General features: G+C 36.9%; 1 protein-coding gene across 1 annotated transcript in view; it reads left to right on the top strand.

Moving 5' to 3' along the window:
* The first annotated feature begins 2,044 nt into the window (after window positions 1-2,044).
* ARID2 (AT-rich interaction domain 2) overlaps window positions 2,045-27,270 on the top strand; it is a 157,696-nt gene continuing 132,470 nt past the window's right edge. The window contains exons 1-3 of the mRNA XM_087814707.1: window positions 2,045-2,227; window positions 2,343-2,436; window positions 3,515-3,612. Of these exons, the coding sequence (XP_087670833.1) occupies window positions 2,136-2,227; window positions 2,343-2,436; window positions 3,515-3,612 (284 nt within the window). The 5' untranslated portion in view covers window positions 2,045-2,135. The remainder of the gene's footprint in view (window positions 2,228-2,342; window positions 2,437-3,514; window positions 3,613-27,270) is intronic.

Below are 27,270 nucleotides of genomic sequence, written 5' to 3'. Positions count from 1 at the left end.
CATCACCCCTAGAAGGACCGGTTGGGGAAGGGACAGACGGCCGGGTCTCCCTCGCACCCCGCCCCCCTCGCCTCCGGCCGGGCGGCCGTCTCCACTCCCCCGCCCGGTCTCCGCCCCTCGCAGCTTTCCGCGACGTTCACTGGCCCTTGGGTGTCAGGAACCTCCTAGCCGCAGCCTTATTCCGACCCCACTTAAGACACAAACTTTACTTGGGAAATAAATGTTTCCTAGAGTGAGCGCCGGAAGCGTGCTGGGCTATATTACATAATTTCTTTCAACACCAAATAAATGTTCCCATTGGAACCACTACCTGAAATAACCCATTCAGACATTTATTAGCCTGTGACCTTGGGTTAGTCAGTGACTTTGCCCGTCGTGGCCATCACTAAAATGGGAATGATGATATGCTGCACATATTGTGGAGCTTAATTAACATTTGTCGCTCAGGGTCGAGTCCAACACCCCTTGTAAATGCAAACTTTGGTAGTATTTGTGGCGATGTCGGGTGTCCCCCCCTTTTTTTTTAACCTTAAATGAGGGTCGCATTTAAGACATTTGAGAGCAAGCAAGGAAAAACAAGGTTTTATTCAATATTTATTTTAAGCGCATTTATCTTTAAGATACCTTAATATAAAAATATAAACGTTAATTATTGTCAAAGTTCAAAAGATTGCTTCCCAACCAGTTTAATTACAGTTTGCATAACTCAGCACAGCATAATCTAGTTTGATACATGACACCAACCAAAGGCAAGATGAATTAAGAGCACTGCTCCGTTTCCACAGAACTAGGGCAGTTCACACTGAATTTACAGTTTGCCAAAGTTAGTTTGTGGGTAATTCATTGACAATGTGCTAACCAAACCCCCCATATACTAGCACAAGGCTCAAAAAAGACGATTCCTTTAGACCTTTGCGGGGGGAAAAAGGTAACAACTTGACTTTATTCCAAGCTGTGGACGATGCGGAGCGTGAGGAGCTGCCCCTCTGAGCTTCGTTTTCCTGCCGAGCGCCACCCGGGCCCCGTCGCGCGGGCGGGGACGCCCGGCCGCCCTCCCCGCGCCGGCCGGGGCCGCGAACATCGCCTCCACCCCTAACCCTCAAACAACCGGTAGTGGCCGTTTCCCCGCGCCGCCCCCCTTTCCGCCGGCTTTGTGTGCGTGTGAAATGTGCGGCACATTGCAGATGAACCCTAAACCCGGCGAGCCGAGTCTATTGTTCCCCGCGAGGAGCAGCCGGGGCGGTGTGGAGCCAGGCGCAGTGCCGCGGCCGGCCCTCGGGGGTCGCTGTGCGGCGCTGGCCGCCCGGCCGTGGCGGCGGCGCTGGCGGCGGCAGCGAGGGAGGCTGACGGGGAGGGAAGCGGGCGGGCGGCGCGGAGCGGCTCGGCTGCCGCCGGTGCCTTCTGCTCTGGACGCCCCGGCCGAGGCGGCCGAGGCCGCGCGTGAATGTGTGCGAGGGCCCCGCGGAGCCGCGGCCGGAATACACGCTGTCACCCTGCTTTCCACAAACCACCACACAGACCTCCCCCTCCCCACCCCCAGCCCCGCCTGCCCCAGCCCCGCCGCCGCCGCCGCCGCCGCCGCCGCCGCGGCCGCCGAAACTCCCGGGCCTCCAGCCTCCCCGACCCCTCACCGTCGGCTCGCCTTTCCCCTCGCTCGCTCGCTCGCTCGCTCGCGCGCCCCCGGCAGCAGCACCATGTTGAATCGCGTCCCCCGGCCGAGCCGCCAGAGCCGGCGGCGCTGAGAGGCGGGCGAGAGCCGGGCCGCGGGGAGGGAGGGAAGGAAGGGGTGGGGGCCGCGCTCGCCCCGCGGCTTCGCGCGGATCCGGCAGTCGCCTGCCCCTCTAGTTTCGCTCCGATTTCTTTAAACTTTTTTAGAAATTCCCCTCCCTCCTTCCCTCCTCTCCCCCAGGCCTCCCGCTCCCTCCTTCCCCTCCTCCTCCTCCTCCTCCCCCTCCCTCCCTCCCTCCCTGCGCCGCCGCCGCCGCCGCCGCCGCCGCCACCACCGCCGGCCCATGACTGAGCCCCGCCGCCGCCGGCCGAGGAATGGGCTCCGGGCTCTGGTAGGAAGCGCAGGGAGCGGGGGGCGCTTTTAAAACACCGATCTGGTTTTTTTTAAAACCTCCTTTGAAAAAATAATGGCAAACTCGACGGGGAAGGCGCCTCCGGACGAGCGGAGAAAGGGACTCGCTTTCCTGGACGAGCTGCGGCAGTTCCACCACAGCAGAGGGTGAGAGCAGAACCGGGGGGGCAGCGCCGGGGCGAGCCGGGGCGAACGGGGCTCTCCCGCCCGGGCCGGGCGCGGGGTCCCGGCTGACAAGTGCGGGGCTTTCTCTCTCCCGCAGGTCGCCTTTTAAAAAAATCCCTGCGGTGGGTGGGAAGGAGCTGGATCTTCACGGTCTCTACACCAGAGTCACTACTTTAGGCGGATTCGCGAAGGTGAGTGGAAGTTTTAATTTGTATTTCCCTCTCGCTGGCCTCTTCCAAAAAGTCTCCTTTGACCCCGGAGTGGGCGCTCGGGGCCGGGGGGGTGGCCCGCGGGGGCCAAAGGCGTTCTTTTCGCTCGCAGCCGGTGGCTCGGAGGCGGACGGCGGCGGGGCTGTTTTTGGCCTGGTGGCTCGCGTGCGCGCGGCGGGCGCGGGGCTCGGGCGGGCGGGCGGCCCGGCGCCGGCTCGCGCCCTGCCCGCCGCCCGGCCCGCCCGGCGGGGTCTGAGCGCCGCGGCGGGGAGTGCGGGCGTGCGGGGCGCCCGCGGAAGCCCCGCGCCCTCCCCGCGCCCGCGCCCGCCCGCCCGCTCGCTCGCTCGTCAGCTCTGCCGCGGCTGCCGCTCTAGCACAGGCGGAGACACAGAGACACACAGACTCTGAGAGCAGTTTTCGTGCAACTCAAAATTAGCGCGGGCAGGTTTAACATCGATAATCGGCTGTGAAATGATCCCGGCAGCCGGGGGCACAGCCTCGGCCCCATCGCCCTCGGTTTATACAGCTAACAAAAGAAACCAGGACCTGTCTCCAAATAGCCATCTTAGGCTTCAAGGCTAGGCAGAAGCTGTAGGCCTCAAAGAAGGGCCTATGGAGATGGATAGATCTGGGAGAGGGATCGGAATCGGCCCTGGCCCCGGCCCCCCCAGAACCTGCGGACGTCGCTGTCCGGAACAGTATTGATCCTTTTGAACTTTTTTTTTTTTTCTTTTAGTGTAAACGGACCGCGTTGAGATTTAAAAGGGGGCGACAGAGGGACTTGCGATTGGTTATTGTCCGGGCTTCAAAAACAAAACAAACCCACCAGACCCCCTCTCCCGCCCCCCAAACAAAACAAGTGCTGTTAAATACAGGGCTCACGGGTGAAAATACGGTGATTCAAGAAGTCTTTGCTTAGTAACTCTTTAGGATCGATCCGAAACACCCATTGATGCCTGGGTATCTACAGATCTCTGTAGAATGGGTATTTATTTCATAGTTAGGTTAGAGTTTTCTTGGATTGTGCATTTTCAGACAAGCGTGGCTGTGTTTTTAACAGGTTTCTGAGAAGAATCAGTGGGGAGAAATTGTTGAAGAGTTCAACTTTCCCAGAAGTTGTTCTAACGCTGCCTTTGCTTTAAAACAGTATTACTTGCGGTGAGTAGTAGTGACTCTTGCACAGTATTTGGAAATAAGGGACTTGTGGGGAGATTTGTTTTTAGCAAACACACGCGCACACACACACACACACACACTAAACCTTGCACACTAATTTCTAAAGTTCTGTTAATTTCAGCCTGGAAAACATTAAATGTCCACAAAATGAGGTTGTAGGGTGGTGGAAATTTTCCTCACCTATTTTAGGTTTGTTTACATTTTTTATACAGAACCATTATACAGGTGACACCCCACGCCCCCATCTTGATAAACATTCTTTTGTGACATTGTTATTGATTGCTTGATATCCAAGGAGGGGCAGAAAGGTGATGCTTAAGGAAAAGAGTTAAGATAGTTAATGAAACTTTGTATCCCTTGGGAAATTTTTTTCTTTGTTTTGGAAACTTCTTTGTATTTTTAAATTTTGACTTTAAGGTTTTTATAAAATGAAACCTCTTGTGTGGAGCCTTGTCGCTGAGTAGTTTTTCAGTAGAATATTTCTACATAGCAGAACATGTTGGTGCCTTAGGTGACCAGGAATGTTTTTAGAATATATTTTTTAATTTTCAAGTCACTTAAACACATTCAAAAGGATTATTATATAATTAGGAAAATTAGAGATAACTGTGAAAGGAAGTACTATGATTTGGATTTTTCTTTAATTCTCCTCTTCATTTTGATTATTTATTTGCCAAAGTAAATTTCTTATTCAGTTGGTATGTGATAAGTTTAGATGATATATTTTGTGATTCAACTTTAATTTTTTTCTCCCAGTGTCTTTCCTAGGAATATTTTTATATTGTAATTTATTATGAGGTCATCTTTTATTTTTAATGTTTACTTACCCATAGAGGGTCTGTAGTTGGTGGTGGTTATTTAAAACTAAAATACTGCCCTTTATACTTACTGCTTTTTAATAATGATATTATAGGATGGCCTTCTATAAATAATGTGGCATCTGTATAATTTGAGTTTGGCATTTACCATTGATCCAAATGTAATATCCCAGTGTGGATAGTCTGTGTTATGTTTAGCATTCTGAAATAGGAATGTAGTAATTGCACAGGTGTGCTTTCTATTGGCTATTATAGATTGACTTCAGGCTTGAAGCTGAAGAGTTCACAGAACTTTGTGGGTAGTTATTGAGCTACACAGAAGTCTAGAAAATATTAAATATGATTAGTTGTTATCTACTGTGTGTCTGTGATGTGTGTTAGAGTACATTTTTAGATAAAGGACTAAAGCAAAAAGCAAAGTAAAACAAAAATTAACCTCCATAACATTGATTTAGTAATGTGGCAAGAAGTTTATGCTTTTATATTTATAGTGATACTCACTTGCTCATTTCCATTTATAATCTTGAGTGGAATACTGTTAATACATGCCCCTGGCTTTCTGGTAATCAGTTTGAACCATTTGGATTTTAGACTGTTTAATATATACATTTAAAGTTATGCCTGATACTTACTGGATTGACTGATTGAAATTTAATATCCATAAGGTACTGTATGATTCATGAGATAGATGTGTGTTTTTCTGAAGAATTTATATTTATCCTAACAGGGTTTTAGACTTCCAGTTTTTTACAAGTTACATAAATACTGCTTTTCCAGTTTTGATTTCTATCTTGAGATCATATCATCCATTGGTGATACTTATAGGTACTATTTTTAACTATATAGTTTCAAGGTTGTTTGCAACTTTTTACATTGTTCTCAGATCAGTTTGAACTTATGCTCTTATTAGAAGCTGCTTTTGGTCTGTGTCTTTAGCTAAACTTGTTTTTCCCTCCATATGTCACTCTACGTTTGTTTTTGTAGGGTTGTAGCTAGGCTACTAGGAAAAAAGTTGAGCATTTGTTTTGGAAAATAAAACCATGTGAAGATTTACATGGCTTCTAAAGAAATACAAAAGAAATATGCTGGTCAAAAATTGGGTACTACCAACTCTGAAAGTTTTTTTTTTTTTTATAGTGGTGTAATATTGCACAGTTAGAGGACATGTATTATGCTGGGTTTTACACCTTCCTCTGAAAAATCTTAACTGGCAGACAGGATGCCAAGCTTTCACAGTGATTCTGTTACTTAACCATAAAAGTGCCTCTGCATAGTAAGACATAGTAACCAAGTGACTTTGTAAGTTCCCTCTTCCATATATCAAATTGAATTGAATATCATGGTTTCTGATGAGCAGATAATGTGTTTTATAAATCATAGGTGGGATAATTTCTTTAATATGAGCTGCTTTTTCATTTGATCTATTGTAAGACTGTCCTTAAATGTGGTAGTTCTCATTTACTCTACGAGTTTCATATTTGCTGACATTGTTCTGTAATTTTATTATTAATTGGATAATGGCTGTTAGCCTAATATTTTATCATATATCTTCATGATATTACAGATATTTAAATAAATAAGAGCAAACTAGTATTCTGACCATGTATATATTCTAACATTTTTATGTTTGTTTTGATACAAACATAGACGTCATTAAATATAGAGATTGGGTTTTTGTCTGCCAAAAGTTAGCTTGATTGTATCAAACATGTAGACTGTCTACAAAGATTTCTCAAAATCTAAAATTGAAAATGCAGTGATTATTTGTTTCAACATTGGCGTAATTTTTTTAATGTGTTTACTGATGCATGTAAAAGAATGCTTTAAAAATTGAATATTAATCATCTATGATGTCTACATATTTTGTTTGCGCTTAGTTCCTTTCTTGGCATGTACACCTCAATATATTCCACAAATGCTTATTATTAGATTATCCCTAACATAAAAGCATAAGGTATAATTTTACACATTTCATAAATGGAGAAATTAAAGTGCAAAAAAAAATTGAAATGGCTTTAGGGGCATTTGTTAATTGGACAAAAAAGTTATATTCCTGACATGTGTTTAGTAATGTTTAATCTGTCTATTATGAATTCAGTTGGTTGGTCACAAATGATTTTAAGAAATTAAAGTATAATTGAAAATTACATAAGGTTTAATTTATGCCCATGCGTATCTTTACCCAGTGTTCCTTATTTACTCTGAATTTTTATTGTTGTTGTTCTGTTTTGGTATTAAGATTGGGGGGAAGTAATACTCTTATTTCCATTAAGAATTTGAAGCCTTGGTATAAAGATTTAGGTAAATATTTCAGATACTTAACTTGAAGAATTTTGTTTAACTTACTGACTCCAGTAGTACAGCTATACTTAAGGTTAACTTGATGTTTCCATTATAAAACTTAATTTTTTGGAAAGGAAGTGAAATATCTTAGACATTAAAAATATATTATACAAAATTATATGTTACTGGTTTTCTTATAACATTAAATGATGTCTTTACACATAACTACCTTTAGAATAGTCAGAAACTTAATTGTAGAGTTCCACCCACCATAGTGAATTTTCAGTTGCATTGTGAGTTTATTCTGTTTCCCCTGGTGGATAAAGCCATTCCTAAGTTATACCAATAGAGTTTACATTTATCAGTTAAGTAGAATGGATACATTCACGTGTTCTGTGGCTAGTGTCCACCATGTAGATCACTTCTTTTAAGAGAAAACCTTTTATGAATTACTTGAGGTTAAGTGAAAGAATGCTTCAAGATTGTAATAAATACACAAATAAAGTAATACATTGAATTTGTGTGTTGCTAAACAGAATTGATAAACAGAGATTGCTCTTTTTCAAGGAAGGAAAATAAAAGTAATAAAGAGACTGGAAGAACAACTGTATCTAAATAAATTATTCATATATGCATTTTAAATTCAATTTTAAACTGTATCTTTTCATTTTGAACAAACCTGATTTTTATATCTCCTGATACTCTGTTACACTTTAAAGGACATGCAGATTTGTTAAAAGGAAGAGTAGAAAGTGGAGAAAGTTGAAAGACTGATTAGAGCTCCGCTAGGTTAGTGGTGTATCTTACCACACTTTAAGCAGCTTAAATTTGCCCCAAAGCAGAAATAAATCTCTTTCCAAGATAGATAGTTTACTGAAGATAAAAATTTCACTGAGGATTCAAACTAATAACTCTTACTCTCAAAAATGTTTATATGCTTTTTTGCATTTATGTTTTCTGCTTCAGATGTTAACTAAAAATGTCTGTTTCTAAATAGAAGTACCCTTTTATAATCCCACCTCGACTCTGTTGTAGATTCAGTTTTTTTCATAGTTGGTCATGTGTGAAATCCACTATCACTTTGATAGACACCTATATCTCTTCTGTGACTCTTTTATATTCTCAACTTAATGATAGAAGTTGGAAAGGAAGGAAAAACAAACATTTTAATTCATTAGAATTTAGGTGCATTAGTCAGCAAGCAAGTAAGTACTCTACATATTTTTAGGTATTTAGAGTACTTATTATTTGGTAAAGGCTGGTTATTGGGCATTTTTCAGAGTGGTATAGACCCTATTAAGGTTACTGTTAAAAATGGGGTTTGTAGGAATTGGGAATTAGGAAGACATACCAGTCAGGGTTGGGGGATTCTGCCTGTTTCTGCTTCTTTGATCTGCCACCACCATCACCACCACATTCTTTGTTATTCAGGATCAATTAGAATAGGAATTCCCAATTTGTGTTGTATTAAAAACTCGTTTTCCTGAAATATCAGTATGTTTCCTTGAAAAAAGGGCCAAATGAATTTGAGCAATAAAGCTAAACTTGGTTCTGTATTGCAGAACTTCTTAGAGACTTCAGTTTGTTAGTGTGCATTGTGGAACTGTTGACACTGGAGAAACCCTAGTTATTACCTCCCTTCCCATACCCATAGTAAATGATGTTTCCCAAACCCCCACCACACATCACGAGGGTTGTGGTGTGAAACCCCATGTTTGAGGAACACCTACTGAGTTCTGTGGAGTATAGTTTGAGAAATAAAACAATATTTTTCTAAACTATAATGTGATGAAAACATGTGACCATGATAAAGATTTTTTAAAAATTAGGTTTGAGAGAGAGAGAAACATTAATTTGTTGTTCCATTTATTTATGCATTCATTGGCTGCCTCTTGTATGCCCTGACCAGAGAGCAAACCCACAACCTTGGTGTATCTGGATAGTGCCCTAACCAACCGAGCTACCCAGCCAGGGCCAAAGATTTTTAAGTCTCAGGCAGTGGTTTATATACTGGCATGGTGTTCTTTACAGTGAAACAATTTACAATTAATTTTATTTGATTGATTAGTCTTCTTTTAACTTAAGATCCTCATTTGAACCAGCAGCCCCCAAAAGGCAATTAACTTCTCTTTATTTCCCTTGTTTATCATTCTAACTAGAGGCTTCTTTTTTTAACAGGATATTTACATTTAAATTTTTGTTTTTTAAACTTGTCTAAACAAGCCTCTCTAAAGAATTGTAGCAGAATCATTAATTACATTGTTTTAGAACGTTGTATTTTGGAATAATAATTCCTTTTGTTGAAATATGATGATAGTGGTAGTCCTGCTAAAAGTTTGTATTTACGTCAGTTCCACAACTTAAAAACTGAGAAGTAATATCATGAATTTTGATTTTAGGGAAACTACTTGTAAGTAGATATTGGCTCAAGGTCCAAACTTACTGTAGTTTAAAATGGAAATGTTAAGATTAAAGATTATCTTCAAATATTTTACAACTTGATATTAGAAGCATTTTTATGAAAAGCAAAAGTATTGGCTTTTGAATTTCAAATAGATACAAATATCGTTAGTTCAGTTATCCGTGGTAGAGCCAAGGAAATAGGCAGATTGATTCTCCCTATTCAGAAGTATACAAAAATGCATAGATCAGACTGACGAATGTCAGAAGGATGGAGGAGGGCGAGTGGGTGGAGGGGGAGAGAGTAACCAGAGAATTTATATGCATAACTCAAGGACACGAACAATGGTGGGGAGAGAGACTGGGGAAGGGGAGGGGACAGGGTCGAATGGCTCATTGGGGGAAAAAAAGGGACATCTGTAATATTTTAAACAAAAATAAAATTTAAAAAAATACACAAATGCTAATTGGTACTGGTATTGTTTACCTATCATAAAATTTATTAAATGCATCCACTTGTTAAATAAAACTTTTGGGGAACCTGGAATAAAGAGTTGGTTTAGAGTAAATTGTCACTCAGTACCATTCAGATTATCTATGAATTTCATTAGGCTTTCCAAGAATTATGTTATTAAAAATAGAGTCTAACTTATTTTTCTGTTTCAAAACAAAGAACTTTCACTTGTGCTTGGATACTTTTCCATATTCATTATGTTGTAAATTGGAAATGAATGCCTTTCAGCAAGGCATATACCCTGTTGATGAAGTACATTGTAATAACCTGTTGTTGGAACTGAAATCTCTTGGTGATACCTAGGAATAGCTTCCACATTCTGAATTGTTGGCCAGAAATGATGGGTCCATAGTTCTATTAATATCTAAGTCAACCCTAGCCTGTCGGGCTCAGTGGTTAGAGCATTAGCCTGCAAACTGAAGTGTCCTGGGTTCAATTCCGGCCAAGGGCATGTGCCTGGGTTGCAGGCTCACCCTGGTTGGGGTGCATATGGGAGGGAACCAATTGATGTGTCTTTCTCACATCAGTGTTTCTCTCTCTCACACACACTCTCTCTGACAAGCAACGGAAAAAATATCCTCAGGTGAGGATAAAAAAATAATATATCTCAGTGTTTGCAGGATCCACCCTCCCCATCTTACTGCAAGAGAATTTTGTAGTGGGGCGGCCAAATCTGTTGTTTTGGTTGTTTTACCTCATTAGTTCTTAATAGTTCCTTTTCCTTTTCCCATTATGCCATTGATTTGTTGAAGTAATGAGATCGTTTGTCCTTTAGTATGTCCCAAATTCTGGATTTGGTTGATCACTTCCTCCTAGTGTCAATTAACCTGTTCCTCTATGCCCTGTATTTATTTCCTGAAAACTGATAGTTGGGTCTAAAGGTTGATGACATTCAAGTTCAATATTTTGGGCATTCCTAATAGGTAGTGCTATGTTCTTTAGATCATGAAGTGTATAATATTTAATTGTCCTGCTTTAGTGGTGCAAAGATTGATCAGTGGTTTTAGATATTAGTAGTCTGGAACACTGTATTTTTAAAAAGTGTGCTACAGGTGATTCTTAAGTATGCTGAAGTTTGAGAACAGCTGATCTAAGTATTGTAATGAAACCAATTTAGCTGCTGAGATAACTGGTTTAACTTGGCATCAGCATGTTGGACAGGGCTACATCCAGAACAAAATTTCTAGGTGACATCTGGTCTAGGGCACCTGCTCAAGCTGCACCTGTCATCCCTAAGCAGAATCTAGACACACCCTACACTTTGTCTCTGGGCTTGAGATATAACAACGGCTCCACTTCAGTTAAGGGGAAAAAAGAATAAATGAAACTACTAATTTGAACTTATCCTAACTGTATTTGTATTATTTGGATTTTAAAAAATTAATTAAAAATAAGTTTTCCTTAATATCTAGGTGTGTGTTTTTTTCTACATAGTACTTTATAATATTCTCCACAAGTGGGATACCATTTGTTTTATTGAATTTACTGAATGTTTTTTTCTCTGTGAGGATTTTGTTGATCTAAGTATTGCTTAGGGGAGTTAACTTACATTGTATAAATGCCTATAAAAATAACAATACTAACAGTAGCCTGTTTTGTTTAATGCACTTCGTTTTCATTTTTTAAACCATTTTTCTATGTGAGATTTTATTTTTGTCATTTCAGATTTCTGAACCAATTGCTATTATTCAATCTTAGAAAAATAACACTTAGAAAAAATTTCTTTACACTACTCAAACTTTTCTTTGAAGCATATGAGTTACTTCTTTTTTAAAAAGGTTGTAGGTTCTATCAAATTCTCAATCTTAAGTGTCAGCCATAATCACCAGTTAGGAAAGTATATTCTACAGCTTTTCAGTCCACACTTTCTCCCCTTCCCCTTTCTGCTCCCTTCCCTGGTGCTTTCATTTCACATTTATACCTGCTTTACATTTTACAAAGCATTGTCTTATACATAATCCCCCATTATCCATAGTTGTTAAATATCTTCAGGTAGTATTTCACCTTCTAGGTATGTTTACCTTTTGTTTCTCTTAGTAAATGATTTTTTTTATTACCATATAATGGGGTAACTAAAATGTTGCTTTTTATGAAGCACTATTTGAATAAAGTTATATAAGAACCCATTGTTGGAATATGCATCTTACTGTGAAATATGTAAAGTATATAATTCTTGTCTTCCTTTCTGATTTTTTACTATTTGGTAAATTCTTACTTAGTAGTGTTTAATGGTCAGTTGCTGTGTGAACAAAGATATTTATTATATAATCATGACATACTCATCTTTAATGTTTTTGGATGAAATTTTATTTTGTCCATTGGTTAATTTTAAATAAGTAAGTTATTAAATTAAACATACATGTGGTCAGTAGGAACATTCTTTTAAAATAGGACTGTAAGTTTGGGTCCTATGCAGAAAATACATAACCTGTAATTCTTTAGAGATGGGGCTGAATTTAAATTTATCAGTAATAATGCCCAAGTTGATCACACTTTCCATAATGGTTTATAGATTAAGTGAATTTTCAGTGTACTTGAGCTCAGATCAGACCACTTAGTGCTTCATAAACAGTAGTTAGTACCTTAGCAGGCTGTACCTCCAAGTGCACTCACAAGTACTAGGTCAAGAGTGCTTAAGTGCTTTGGTATAATCTTTTTAGTTTACACCATTAAAAAGTCAAACTTCTGAATTTCTGAGTAGTTTTTCCCAGGTAGTCCCATATTGCAATGAATTAATTCAATCTAGTAGTAAAAAATCTATTTGTGAGAGAAATGGTGAACCTTTTTTCCTTGCCATGTTTTGGTTTTTTTTAATTAACTTTTTTTTGCTATCTGTATGTGAACTCTTGCTTACATTTCATTAATATCAACCAATTGTTATTTTGTCACATTTGCTTTATATTTTTCTCTTTTTATATGATGGTGTGGGTATGTACACATACATTATTATTCATATTATTACTCTTTAATCCTTTGATATCATTGTAGTTAATGCCCTTTACTCAGAAATATAAGTATATATCACCTTAGAATAAAAGCATTCTCTTATGTGACAGTAGTGCAGTTTTCAAATATAGAAAACTTAACATGGATATAATTGTATTATCTAATATACAGAGCTTATTCAAATATTACCTACTGTCCCAAAGATGTCTTTTTAGCAATCATACTTACCTTCCCAAACCAAGATCTTGTATTACATATCTTTAGTTCTTCAGCCTTTCATGATGTCACCATTTTTGAACAGTATAGGCTGACAACTGTATTATAGAATTTGGATTTGTCAGATGTTTTTTTCAGGATTAGATTTAGGTTAAGCATTTTTGGTAGGAGGCATGATGTCATTTTGTCCCATTAGTGCTGATGTTAACTTTGGTTAAGGTGGTGTCCTCTTGGTTTCTCCACTGTGAAGTTTCCATTTTCTTTTTTATAATGAATAACCTGTGGAGACATTCTTGGAGACCAGGAACATACCTTGCTTACCATCAAACTTTTACCCAATAGTTTTAACCTCCATTGATGATTCTTGCTTGAATCAGTTATTATGAAGGATGTATGATGCTTACTTATTTCCTAACTATATTATTCCTTTGACATTTATTAGTTAGCAATCTATGATAAAAGTATTTTCATTCTTATTTATTAGATTTTTATTTTATACAATGGATTAAAATCCATTATGTTACGCATTTTGCTGCTTAAATTTGTCCACTAGGCACCCTTTCAAGACGGCTTCTGTGTCTTTTTAACATGTTCCCATTATTTTTGAACTCTTTCTTGCTTTCTACAAGGTAAGATCTTCCAAGTTCAACTTGTATTTTGCTTATCCAGCTCTCTAGCATCACCTATTTCTCCAAGGCGTCCTGATTCCTCAGTGGTATATAGAAACCAAGATCTGGGTAGTAGGTATGCTCATTGTTATTGGGTTATTTTTTCTTTCAGGCCTTTCAGAGGACAGAGCTAGGAAGTTTGTTTATTTTAAATAGAAATATACATATTTTGAAAATCATAAGGCTGTACTGATATCCCTAAGTATTAGTCCACACAAGTTTCTTTTTGCCTTCTTCCATTCCATGTATCTCTCTTCACCTGCATTGAGAATCCTATTTCCAAGTATATTTACTCCATCTTGTCAGTTCTATAGTACATAGAGAATATTTTCAGAATTGTTATACCCATACCACTGCAAACAGTAAATGTGCTAAATAGAGTTAAAGATTGTTCGCAGTTCTTTTTTCGTGTGTTCATACTGAAGCTGTATCATCAGTAGTGTGTTAAAAAATTCAGTGATTAGATTCTTTTTTTTCCTGGGTATTATTTAAAATACAGTAAAATTCATATTTTTTCCATTTGTATACAATTTTGTGTTTTTCCCCATTCTTATTCCTTTAATTTTATTTATGAATGTGCAAAACACTTAATATGATTCTAAAATTTAAAATGTAAGAGAAGATATACTTAGAGGTTGTTACCCTCTTCCCTGCCCTTTCTCTTCTGTACCATCCCCGACCCATGCTCTGGTGGTAATCAGTTTCTTTAGTTTCTGGTTATTTTTCCAGGGTTTTTTTTGTTTGTTTGTTTGTTTTTTGATTTTTTTTAGTTCCCCTTCTTAAAATGAAGAGTGTATACTTTTTTTGTATTTTGCCGTTTTTTTTTTAAAAAATATATCTTTATTGATTTCAGAGAGAGGAAGGGAGAGGGAGAGAGAGAGAAACATCAATGATGAGATAGTCATTGATCGGCTGCCTCCTGCACACCCCCCACTGGGGATTGAGCCCACAACCCGGGCATGTGCCCTGACCAGGAATCGAACCCCGAACACCTGGATCCTAGGTCAACGCTCAACCGCTGTGCCATGCCCGGCCGGGCGCCTTTTTTGGCTTAATATAGCTTGAATATTACTCTAAGTTCATACAATCCTTTTTGTTTTTGTTTTATACAGCTGCAATAGTATTTCTGTGTGGATATATCCTAGTTTATTTAACCACTCTCCTATATAATTGGCACTTAGATTGTTTCCAGTATGTTATAATAGCAAATAATGCCATAGGAGTAATCTTTTGCAAATCTAGTAACCTTATGCAGACCAATTTTTCAAATTTTTGGAGATGTATCATCAGAATAAATTACTCAGGTGGGATTTATGTCGTAATTTGCTTTGTAGGAGAGAACTATTTTATTCCCACAAGCAGTATGTGAAAGTGCTTATTTCCCACAGCCTTGTCATGTGTTGCCTAGCTTTTTACATTTTACCAATCTTGGGAGTTAAGAAATGGTATCTCACTATATTTTAATTATTGTGGTTTTATATAACATGTTTTAATATTTGGTAGTTCCATTCCCATCTCATAGTTCTTTTTTTTACAAGGTTTTATTGGGTATTCTTTTATGTTTGTTTTTCTATATGATTCTTAATGTTAGCTCTAGTTCCACAAAAAAATCTTTTTCATGGGGATCACATTAAATTTATAAAGTATCTTAGAAGAACTGGCATTTTTATGTTACTGAAATTGACCTATCCAAAAACAATGAAAGTCTTTCTGTTCAAATCTTTTTTAAAAATATATATTTTTATTGATTTTAGAGAGACAGAAAGGAAGAGGGAGACAGAGATAGAAACATCAATGATGATAGAGAATCATTGATTGGGTGCCTCCTGCATGTCCCCTGCTGGGAATTGAGCCCAAAACCTGGGCATGTACCCTGACCGAGAATCGAACCGCCATCTCCCGGATCATAGGTCAGTGCTCAACTGCTGAGCCACGCTGGCCAGGCTATTCAAATCTTTTTGTATCATTCAAGAGTCTAAAATTTTTCTTTTACAGAGTTTGAACATTTAAGCTTATTCTTTTTTTTTTTTTTTTTTTTAATGTATCTTTATTGATTTCAGAGAGAGTAAGGGAGAGGGAGAGACAGAGATAGAAACATCAATGATGAGAGAGTCATTGATCGAGCCCGCAACCCGGGCATGTGCCCTGACCGGGAATCGAACCCCAGTCGCCTGAATCCTAGGTCAACGCTCAACCGCTGAGCCACGCCCGGCTGGGCTTAAGTTTATTCTTAAGTATATAATCATTTTTGTTGCTATTGTAAATGTGGTTTTCTATATTCCATTATATCTTCTAATTGGCTATCATTTATTTATATAAAAGACTGAGTTTTTATATTTGTAACCTGCCTTAACTATTCTACTGTTTGTAAAAAAAAAAAAATTTAGAGATTTATTATTGATTAAAAAATTTTTAGAGATACTAGCAGGTCATCTGCAGATAAGGATACTTTTACTTCTTTTCTAAGTTGTATTCCTTTAATTATTTTCTTTTGTCTAATTGTATTGGCCACTGTTTAACGGTTGAGAAGATGAGGGCATCTTTTCCTTGCCTTGATGCTGATATTAGTTTGATATTTCTAGCATTTCCTCATTGAATAAGATACTGCCTGCTATGTGTTCTTGATGCAGTCTTAATTCTACATATCTTACTAATGTAGTATTTCTATATCTGCTTATTAAATGAACAGTACTATTGGACTTAGAAATCAGATTTAGTGATATTTTTCATATGCTTTATCTACTATCATTTAGTTTTAATTTTTAAAATCTAATTATCTCTATTATCTATATTTAAGAGAGAAGCTATATCAAATGTTAAAATTTTTAAATCTCATCTTGTGGATTATATTTGAATGTAAATATTTCTCATGTTCTAGGAATTTAACATAAATAAAATCAGCAAAAATGCTAAGTGATAACTTGGGAAGAAAATTACCTTTCCCGCGCTATTAAGCAGTCTTTACTGTTTCATTCTTTGCTGCCTATTGCATCACTTGTTACACAGGCTTGATTTTTTTTATATTCTAAAGGTGAGAAGTAATTATTTTAGTTTAAAAGCCTTCTTTATAAGGTAGCTTTAGTTAAAATCGGAAATCTTATATGCTTGTTTGAGTGACTCCATTTAAATCCACTATCACTAAGTTAAACATGTTATGTTTTTACATTGTCTATTCGATCCTCTGAATTAGATATAATTTGGATATTAAAGTCTTCATAGTTTTGAGAGTTGGTTAGAACATCCCTTCATCTTTATCCTCCTCTTTATAAACTTTATAAACTTCGGGGGTTAACTTAAATGGATGTGTGTATGTGCACACATGCATGCATGCAGCACTATTAGCTTTAAGCAAATTGCTTGGTAGTTTCATGGTCAGTTCCTGGCATACCAAATCTTACCTATATTTATCAAGTCTTACACATTTAAGGGGTAAGTTGAGGTACATGTTAGTATTATATGCAAATTTAATCTTTTGTAGAGTCCTAGTAGTAGTGTGTATAGAGCCTGAAAGTTAGATTACTAAGATAGGAGCAAAAAGTATGTAGTAAGCAATAATTGGATATTGCTACTGAACCTATCAATTGATAGCATCATCATTCTTAAAACTAAAGGGATTTTAAGAAGGTGGTGTAGTCTCATGCTTTCTGGTAAGCTATAAATAAGGATACTTTTTTTCTAGTAGGCCTGCATAAGGATAATTGGCTTACCTAAGATCACTATTACTAAATGATGGGAGGGGAAACTAAAAGTTAATTCAAAGCTGCCCTTAGTACTCAAGCCACTTGATTCTGATTTAAAAAGGATAAATGTTGAATATCAGAGATTTCTTTGCTGCTATAAAATGTGACCTTTACTTTTACATTAAACTGATTCTACTGACTTATACCATCTGTGAGGAATAGGTATTAAATTGTCCATTAACGGTGATAAGTACACCCTTGATTTATTATTTGTGTCCAACAGTCTTATCGCTTTCTCTTTCCTGTCCAAAGGATTATGTTTATATAAGACAGGTGAACATTATTGGAGAACGCATAACAAAACATAAAACAATCATTGGGGAAGAGTAGAAATCCCTTTTTATTTCATATATTCCTTATTTTAAAAGTTATGCTTTGAGAAACTTAAACTTGCATATTTGATAAAGCTGGCCACTAATTTGTATATGTGAGTTTTTAATAACCAGGAATACTAATTTTAAGTTTTCAGTCTGATACATTATTTTTTAGATGGAGACCTCTACTGGAGGTATGAAGCAATAGACGGATTCTATTATACATTATAAAATATCTGGACAAACAGATGGTAGGGAGATTTATTTTTAAAATAGGCAATATAAGGTATTCAAGAGTCCTTTTAAAAGAATCTTGTGATCCATTAGATAATAGTGTTCTTCTGATTTATGACACATTTTTTAAAAAGCAGAATACAAAGTTTATATTTTGATTTTTGTTTTTTAGCTTTTTATTGAATTTGCCATGTGCCAATCACTATACTAAATGGTTTACAATAACTAGTTTCTTCTTCACATCTCCCTGTACTGTTATTATCCCGATGTTATACAAAACAGGATAACGAGGGTTAAGAATCTTCCTGGAAGACCCACAGTAAGTTCAGGAGTTAATATTTGAACCTGGGCTGTATAGCTCTAGAAAAATTGTGCTATATCGTCTTCCCCCAAGTGCACATGATTACAATTTTTTTTTTAAGTATGTGAGGTCCTAACCGGTTTTGCTCAGTGATTAGAGCGTCATCCCAAGGACTAAAGGGTCGTCCTGTCTTTGATTCCAGCCAAGGGCATGTACCTGGTTTGCAGGCTCAGCCCCAGTTGGGGCAACCAGTTGATGTGTCTCTCTCACATCGATGTTTCTCTCTCTCCCTCTCTCTCTCTCCCACTCTAAAAAGCAATGGAAAAAATATCCTTGGTGAGGATTTTAAAAAAAAAGTATATGAAGACAGGACTTGAAGGAATTAAGCAAAATATGAAAATTTTGGGGGTAGTTGTGGGATAAAACCTGTGTGCTACAGTACAGTTTGCAGTATAATGTGCTTCTACAAATGTTCGTTTTACTGGATTTTTACAACTCTATAAGATAGGTATAATCCTGTCTTACGAGGAAAAAAGCCTCTGAGTACCACTGGTAATAAGTAGTGGTATCAGGATTATGGTTTGGCTTTGTGAATTATAATTCACTGCTCTTATTTTATTACCAAAGCCTTGGGGTCAAGAACTTTTTTTAAAAAAACATTTATCTGTTAAAGCCCCTAATTTAACATTCAATACATTGTAGTTGACCTGAATCAGAGCCTGTCACTGGGAAGGTGTTCATGAGCTCAGGTGGGTATGGTTGGCCTCACAACAATGGAAAATCTAATTTGGAAAATTCTGAAAGAATTGAAAAATTCTGAAGTACACAGTTGGTTGACTATAGCATTACATTGATCTGGCCCTAAGCTTACTTAACCTTTTCCTGTGTGGTTTTGTGAAACAAGCACCAAGAGTCAGTTTTAGTTGTAGAATATGTATTAACATTGTGATAAATGTGGCATTTTGTACAGTTTTATTTAGCACTTTAAAATGTTGTTTTAGGTAAAATAGACACTTAATGTTTCTCCATCTTTCTTTACAAGCTACAATAGAATAGACTCTTGTGTAAGGTGAGAATTGATCCAGACAGAGTAATATTGATCTTGTTTCAAACTAAAATGTGAAGATTCAAGGATTTTGTAGGGTAACTACCATTTCTGAAAAAATGGATACTGGGAATGATGATAACCCACTGGAGGCATTTTGGCAGTTAGGAATGTTTATTATCATCATAGTAATAGCCAACATTTATTGAGCACTTATTTGTCAGGCAAGGCACTGTGCTCAACCTGCATTATTCTAATTCTCAAAACCATCCTTTAGGATTGATACCATCATCATCATTTTATAGATGAGGAAACTAAGATATAGAGAGGGTAAGTAACTTGCAGTAATTACAAAGTGAGGGAGCTGGAATTTAATCTAGGCCTCCTGCGTCCAGAGACCAACTTTTTAACCATGATGCTGAATACTGCTCTTTAGTCATTCAGTGAATAATGATTGATCATTTTTCACTTGCCAGACACTATTCTATGTACTGGACACGCATGAGTGATGAAAACAGAAAATATTTTCCTGTTTGGAGCTAGGGAGAGGAGACAGAAAAATACAGGTAAAACAGTATATATTAGATAATATTACGTGCAAGGAGAGAAATAAAGCAGATAAAAGGAGACAGGTTTCTCATGGAAGAGTGTTATATTTTTAGATAGAGTGAACAGGAGTGACATTTGAATAAAGACTCAAAGGACATGAAGGAGCTAACCAGGTAGATATCTGAGTAAGAGTGGAGCATCCCTAGTATGTTCAAGAAACAGTAAGGAGGCCATAGTGGCTGGAGTTAGTGAGCAAAGAGCAGAGAAGTTGGAGATTAGAATCAGAGAGATAAGAGAGCACTGCTACCAGATTTTGGTAGGGCCTTTGTAAAGGTTCTTTGCCTTTTACTGATCAGTGAATTGCCATTATCTGGATCTCTCTGGGTGTTTTGTTGTAAATAGGTGAAGGGGGGGGCGGGCTCAGGGGCCGAAGCAAGGAGACATGTTAATGAGGGCCAGTAAAATAATCCAGGTGAAAAAAAGATATGATGGTGTTTTGTACCAATGAGGTTCATAGGTCTTGAGATGGTGATAAGTAGCCATATTTTGGCTATCTAAAGTTTCAAATCTAAAACTTTCAGAACTTTAATTAATAGAGACTACTTACTGAGAACCTACCAGGTGTCAGGTTTTATACTTTTTCAATTATAAACTTTATTTTCCTTGAATCAAAGTGTAGTAACACATGCTCATTGTACACAATTTAGAAAATACAAAGAAGGGGAAATAATGAACACTATTAATATCTTAGAATGTTTTTTTCAAGTATTTTGTTATAAAGATTAAACCTTAAAACCTATCCACCTTAAGCTGGCTCTCTGTCTCTCCTGATAAAATGTTAGCACCTCCAGAGCAGGAGCTGTGCTTTTTATTTCTTTATCTTGGGTACCTATCTTTGTAATCTGGTTCATAATAAATTCTCAGTGGTGCTTGTTTTGTTTGAATTAATTGTGCCAATCAACTGGGTGCCATATCCTTGCACATTCTTTGAGGACAGATAACATGTGTTGTGTATTGTTTTTTGGGTTTTTTTTTCAAGGCTTGGTAAATGGACAGTCAGTAAGTGTTGGTAGATTTAATGTACTCTGAACTCCAGCCATGCTTGTCTATTTATAGTTCTCTAAACATGCCAAGTTTTCCTTGCCTCTCTGTCTTTGCATGTGCTGTTTTCTTTGCCTGGAATTCCTTTCCCATCTTTTTTGCCTGATATACTCCTACTTATCTTTGAAACTTAACACAAATATCACCTTCTCTAAAAAGCCTTTTCTTGTGTCCTGAAACAACTTGAAGTGATCCTTTATGATCCCCCTTTTCTCTCACTTGAACCTCTATTATAGACCCTGATATAACGACTTTTTTCGTATCTGTCTCCCTTACTGCACTGCGAGCCCAAGGAAATAGGGACTTAGTTTTATGTATCTTTGTAGTCCCTTCATCATAGTCATCATAACACAGTGAGTATTAGTGCATTCATAGGAGTTAATGTGTGGTCAAGGGAATCAGTGAATGAATGCTGGAAAGGGTCATTGGAAGTGAGAAAAGGAAATCACTGTGGTTTAAGGATAGAGGAGTTTGTGGAAGAGGCCTTGAGCCTTGACATCCAAAGATTGGTTGGATGTAGCTAGAAAAAGGGTGTGTGTGTGGAATGGTCATTTTAGGTATGAGGGAAGTGGGAAATAAGAGTATGTACAAGGTGTTTTAGTTGTGTAAATGAACCCTGCTGCATGTGATTTGTGGAAAGTAAGATGGGACCAAAGATTAGTACCAGATTATGGAAGATTTAGAAAATCAGGTCAAGGTGTTTGACCTCTAGTATTCTATACATTGTAAGGATGTAATGTTGTATTTATTTTTTGCAAAACAATTTGATGAAAATGATGTTTGGGAAACATTCTTCTTACATTTTCACTACATTTGGATAAACAGCAAGGAGTAAAATTGCTAGGTTATACAGTAAATATATATTTAATTGTATAAAAGACTGCTCAGCTGTTTTTGAGAATAGCTGGACCATTTTGCATTTTCCATCAGTAATGTATGAGAGTTCCAGTTGCCCCTCATCCTTGTTAGTTTGTTTAATTTTAGCCATGCTAAAAGATGTGTAGTATCTCATTGTATTTCCCTAAATGACTAATGATGTTAAGCATCTTTTATGCTTATTTACTATCCATGTGTCTTCCTTGGTGAAGCATCTGTTTATATCTTCTGCCCATTTCTTATTGGTCGTTTTCTTATTATTGAATGTTATGAGTTCTTTAAATATTCTGGATAAATTCTTTATCAGATATATGATTTACAAATAGTTTTTCAGACACTGTTGTTTGTCTTTTTGTTCTCTCTTCTGTTTTTTAAAACAGCTTTATAAAAAAATTTGATATACAATAAACTGAACATGTATAAAGTGTGCAATTTGGTAAATTTTGACATGTGTATATACCTGTGAAATCATTACCACAATCAAGATAGTGAACATATTCATTACCCTTAAAAGTCTCCTCCTGCTCCTTTGTAATTCTTTCCTCTACCCCCCTATCACCAGGCAAGCACTAATTTTTTATCATAAATTAGTTTGCATTTTCTAGAATTTTATATAAATGAAATCATAAAATACATATTTGTCTGTTTTCTTTCAGGAAAATTGTTTTGAGACCCACCTATGTTGCATATATCAAAGTTCATTAAGTTCATTCTTGTTTTATTGCTGAGTAGCATTCTGTTGTAGGGATAATACCACAGTTGGGTTATTTCTTGATTTTTGTGTACTACAAAAATCACTATAAACATTTGTAATACTATCCTTTCAATAGATTTATACTTTCATTTCTCTAGGAGTGAAATGGCTCAGTAACATGGAAAGTATATATTTAACTTGTTAAAGAGGTGTTAAACTGTTTTCCAGAGTGATTGTAACATTTTAAGTTCCCATCATCAGTGTATTAAGAGTTGTACACATTATCACCAACACTTGATGGTCAGTCATTTTAGCTATATAATAGGTATGTAATGATAGTTTAGTCATTAGAATTTACTTTTCCCTAATGACTACTGACTAGAGAAGAGTCAGCTCAAGTTTTTTGTGTACTTTTTAAAATTGAGTTATATTGGTTTTCCTTATATTCAATTTTGAGAGTTTTTAAATATATTCTGAATATTATCAGATATGTGACTTACAAATTTTTTTATCTTTTTTAAAGATGTGGCTTATCTTTTTTATGAGAAGAGGAATTTTTAATTTATGAATTTTTTTCTTTCAAGATTCATGCTTTTGGTGTTATATCTAAGGAATCATTGCATAACCCAAGGTCACAAATATTTTCTTCTGTTATCTTCTTCTAGGTGTTTTGTAGTGTTAGATTTTCTTCAACTTTATTGAGGAATAATTGACATACATAATTGTATATATTTGAGGTGTACAATGTGATGATTTGATACACTGTAAAATGATACATAGTTTTAGGTTCACATTTAAATGTATGATCATCTTGACTTAAATTTTGCATATGGTGACACATATGATTGTTTAATACTATCAGTGTCCTAATATATGCCTTAGTGACATCCCACAAATTTTGATATTTTGTATATTTATTTCCATTCAATTCAACATACTTTTTAATTTTCTTTTATTAGTTCTTTGACTCATGAGTTATTTAGAATTATTTAGTTTCCAAGTATTTAGGGGTTTTGCGAGATACCTTTTCATTATTGGTTATTTTTTATAGTTATTGACTATTAATTTCATTATGGTCAGAGAGCATTTTTTCATTAAAAATTTTTAATGTTGACATTATTGCACGTGTCCTCTCCTTTCTCCCCCTTTTCCTACCTCCACCCACGTATTTTTTTATGCCTTGAATCTCTTTAAATTTAATTGAGAGTTGACTTATGGTCTGGAATGTGGTCTTTCTTGGTAAGTGTTCTGTGTGCACTTGAGAAGAAATGTATTCTGTTGTTTATTCAGGTATTCTATAAATGTCAATCAGGTCAAGTATGTTGACAGTTTGTTAAAGTCTAATACACCTTTCTTGACTTTTGTCTACTTGTTTTATCAGTTATTGAGAGAGGAGTATTTGAATCTCTTACTATAATTGTAGATTTGCCTATTTCACCTTGTAGTTTATTAGTTTTGCTTGATGTATTTTTGAAGCTCTGTTAATTTTGTACATAAATATTTAGGATCATATGTCCTGTTGGTAAAATGACCCTTTTGTATCTTTGGTAATATTATTTGATTTGAGATCTACTTTAGCTAATATTAATATAGCTACTCTAGCATTCTTTTGACTGATGTCAGCATGGCATTCCCCCACCCCCCCCCATTATTTTACTTTTAACCTATCTGTGTCTTTATATTTAAAGTGCATTTCTTGTAGGCACCATATAGTTGGGTTTTCTTTTTTCCCCCTCTAATCTGACAATCTCTGTCTTTTAATTGGGGTGTTTAGACCATGTACATTTAATGTGACTAATGATCTGGTTAGGTTTAAATCCACCATCTTTCTGTTGTTTTCTATGTGCCTTGTCTGTTCTTCGTTTCTTTTTCCTCTTCTGCCTTCTTTTGGGTTAAGTATTTTTACAGTTCAATTTTATCTCCTTTGTGCATTAGTTAACTCTGTTTTAGTGGTTGCTTTAACTTACCGTGGTTTACCATCTAATGACATTACACATATAATGTATACCTTATAGTAGTATACTTACATTTCTCTCCTCTCTCCCTTTGTACTATTATTTTCTTATATTTTACTTTTACATAGGATGTAAACTAAGTACTACATGGTAGTTAATCTTCTAAAAGTTCTCTCTTAAAGAGATTTAAATATTAAGAAAATATCTTAGGTATTTTTTCATTGTTACCATTTTCAGTTCTCTTACTCTTTTATTGCACATCCAAATTTACATAAAATTTTATCACTATAGTCTATCCTGGCTGAAAGTAGATGTCTTAGTTTTTCCTTTTAACCTCTATCTATATCTATTCTCTTTGCTTTGGGGATTTATGATTTATAAATTATTAATTGGTTCCACTTGATATACTTTTAGATGCCTTAACTTCATGCTTTTTAGTTTTGTTTTGTTTTTCAGTTTATACATCACACATTTAAATACAGTTTTCATTCTTTAAAGATAGTGTAAGTAAATGAGATTTATTCCTTCTTGTATGTACTTATCTAGTGCTAACCCAAAGATTTCAGTTTTGAATTTACTATCTGTCTTGTAGATAACCCTATAGTTCGACTAACTATAGTATTCTAACATAAGACTAATTTGTCATTTCAGCTTCAAAATAACATGCTTGTTATTTTTCTTCCCCTCTCTTCTCACCATATACAGAAAAAATAATCCCGTTGAATATATTTTTTACTGACCATTTAGGTCCCCTTGATAAATTGGAATTTCCAGTAGAAATGAATATTGTTATAGAAAATGTAGTTTTATATGTTTGAGATCTCCCTTAGTAATTGAATTCAAATAATTGTATCCTAAATGGCTTAAAGCCAACCTTTAAGTCTAGTTTCAGTAAATGGATTTCTTCTTCTTTGGGAAAATTAGGTGGGTGAAAATTTGTATTTATAAAAAAGGTCTATTTAGGGGATTATAACTTGTAATTTTTGTTTAACTGGTTCCTTATAGAGTTAATTTAAAATAAGTTTTTTTCCATGCTTTAAATAATTCAGTAAATGAGAAAATCTCTAATAACTGGACAGTAATGGCAAGTCACTAAAAACATCGACAAACTCTGGGTTCTGGGAAGGGTAATGGTGTGTGATAGGGGATGTATCTGTGGAAATAGAGTTCATACATCTTTGCCATTGAGAGTATGAGGAAAACACTTTTTGGCCTCTGTTGCTGGTAGTCATCTCCTATTGTAGGAGACAGGGTGAAGACAATGCATTAAGAAGTCATTAAAAGACAATTGAAGTATAGCTTTTGTTGGGGTAGTCCACTTCTGACAGATCAGCATGAGGTTCTCCTTGGACCTACTTCCCAGTGAAACTATATAAATTATTTTTTAAAAAGCAGTTATTTAAAGTCTTCCTAAGGGCATACAGCAAATAAAGAAAATCTACTAAAAATGGTAAGAACAGCCAAAGTTTGTGGTATTTGAATTAAGACTTGCTCCCTCTCTCCCTTTTCCTAGCTCAGTAAGATGGAAACTTCACTCCAGACTGTCACAGCAAAGAACACAGGGTTCTGTCTCTCTACCCCCTACCTAGTTGGAAGGTTTCTTTCTAAGAGGAGCAGGACATCAGCATTTCTCATTCTGTCCCCAGCTACCTGTTGCTGAGGCTAAGTTCTGGGCAAATGGGACTGAGACACAGGGGTTCAATTTTTCTGCCTAGTTTTCACTTAAGGCAAGAGTGCTTTCTACTTGTGTGCAGTGCCACTGGAAATACTGGTATCCCAATCACCCATACCTCAGTTCTTAAGGGACCAGGTCCACACTGAAAGGAGAGTCAAGAAGACCTTAGACAACTGCCCACCATTCCACCAACTGTTCAGCGCCCAAAGCTAAGTTACCACTCAGAAGAAGTGCACTACTCTCTCCATCCCGGGCTCCAGAGCCGTGGCTCAGAGACTTTGCTTGGAGGAGAACCATGCTGTAAAATAGAGAACTCTGAATATTTTTCCAGGGAATTAACTCATTTGCAACAGTATGTGGAGAACTTCAAGCTTAAGAGTGTTCTCAAAAACAATGGATGTTGTGAAAGGCAATTGGGAGGAGATTAGTGGATGCATTTGAGATAAATAAACCATAGGCTGGCTAGTTTGTTGGAGAGGACCAGGAAAATAAAGAGCTGCTAGGAGATCTCCTGGGGTTAGAATAAATCTCAAACACTAAAACACTAACCTTGGAAACTATCCCTTCAAAGAAGCCCAGATTTATTTGGACCAGCCTATGGAACATTTTATGCTTCAGGGCATCGCTGAAAACAGTAGAGCAATCAGCTGGCAAATAGTGGTGCTTAACAGCTGGGTTTGACCAGGGGAAGAGACAGGGAGTCCTGCCAAAACCACTGTTATCTTATGGTAATTTTGGGAATATCCCAGGCTGTGCTTCCTGAAGAGGAATATTAGGGGCTTCACACTGAGAGAACATGGGGGAATAGACTTCACTGAAATAATCCAGACAATGGCTAAGTAAACAAGTGAATAACAATTAAAACCCCAAACGGGGGAACTACTATCTTGAGTTTCTATAATATAGTGTCTGAAATGTCCAGATTTGAACAAAATATTATGAGACATGCAAAGGAACAGGAAAGTATGACCAGAAAAAAGGCAGGCAACAGAAACTGCCAGTGAAATTGACCAGATGTTGGTTTAACAGAGATTTCAGAGTAGCCATTATAAATATGTTACAGTGAGAGAACTCACTCTAAGAAGATTCACTTAGTGAGTAAACTCAGAGCGTCCACTCTTTTAGTGAGTGAAAGAAAGGAAATCATGATTAAAGAAGTAAAGTATGATTGACAATTTATATCAAATAGAGACTATCAATAAAGAGAGAAATTATAAAGAAGAACTAAATGAGAAATTCTGAGTTTGAATAGTACTAAATGAAATGAAAAATTCAGCAGAAGGGCTTAATTATAGATTTGAACTGACAGGA

The sequence above is a fragment of the Miniopterus natalensis genome, chromosome 2, assembly GCF_054644295.1.
Source record: "Miniopterus natalensis isolate mMinNat1 chromosome 2, mMinNat1.hap1, whole genome shotgun sequence".
NCBI classification, from domain to species: domain Eukaryota; kingdom Metazoa; phylum Chordata; class Mammalia; order Chiroptera; family Miniopteridae; genus Miniopterus; species Miniopterus natalensis.
This window is presented reverse-complemented; position numbering and strand designations above follow the sequence as displayed.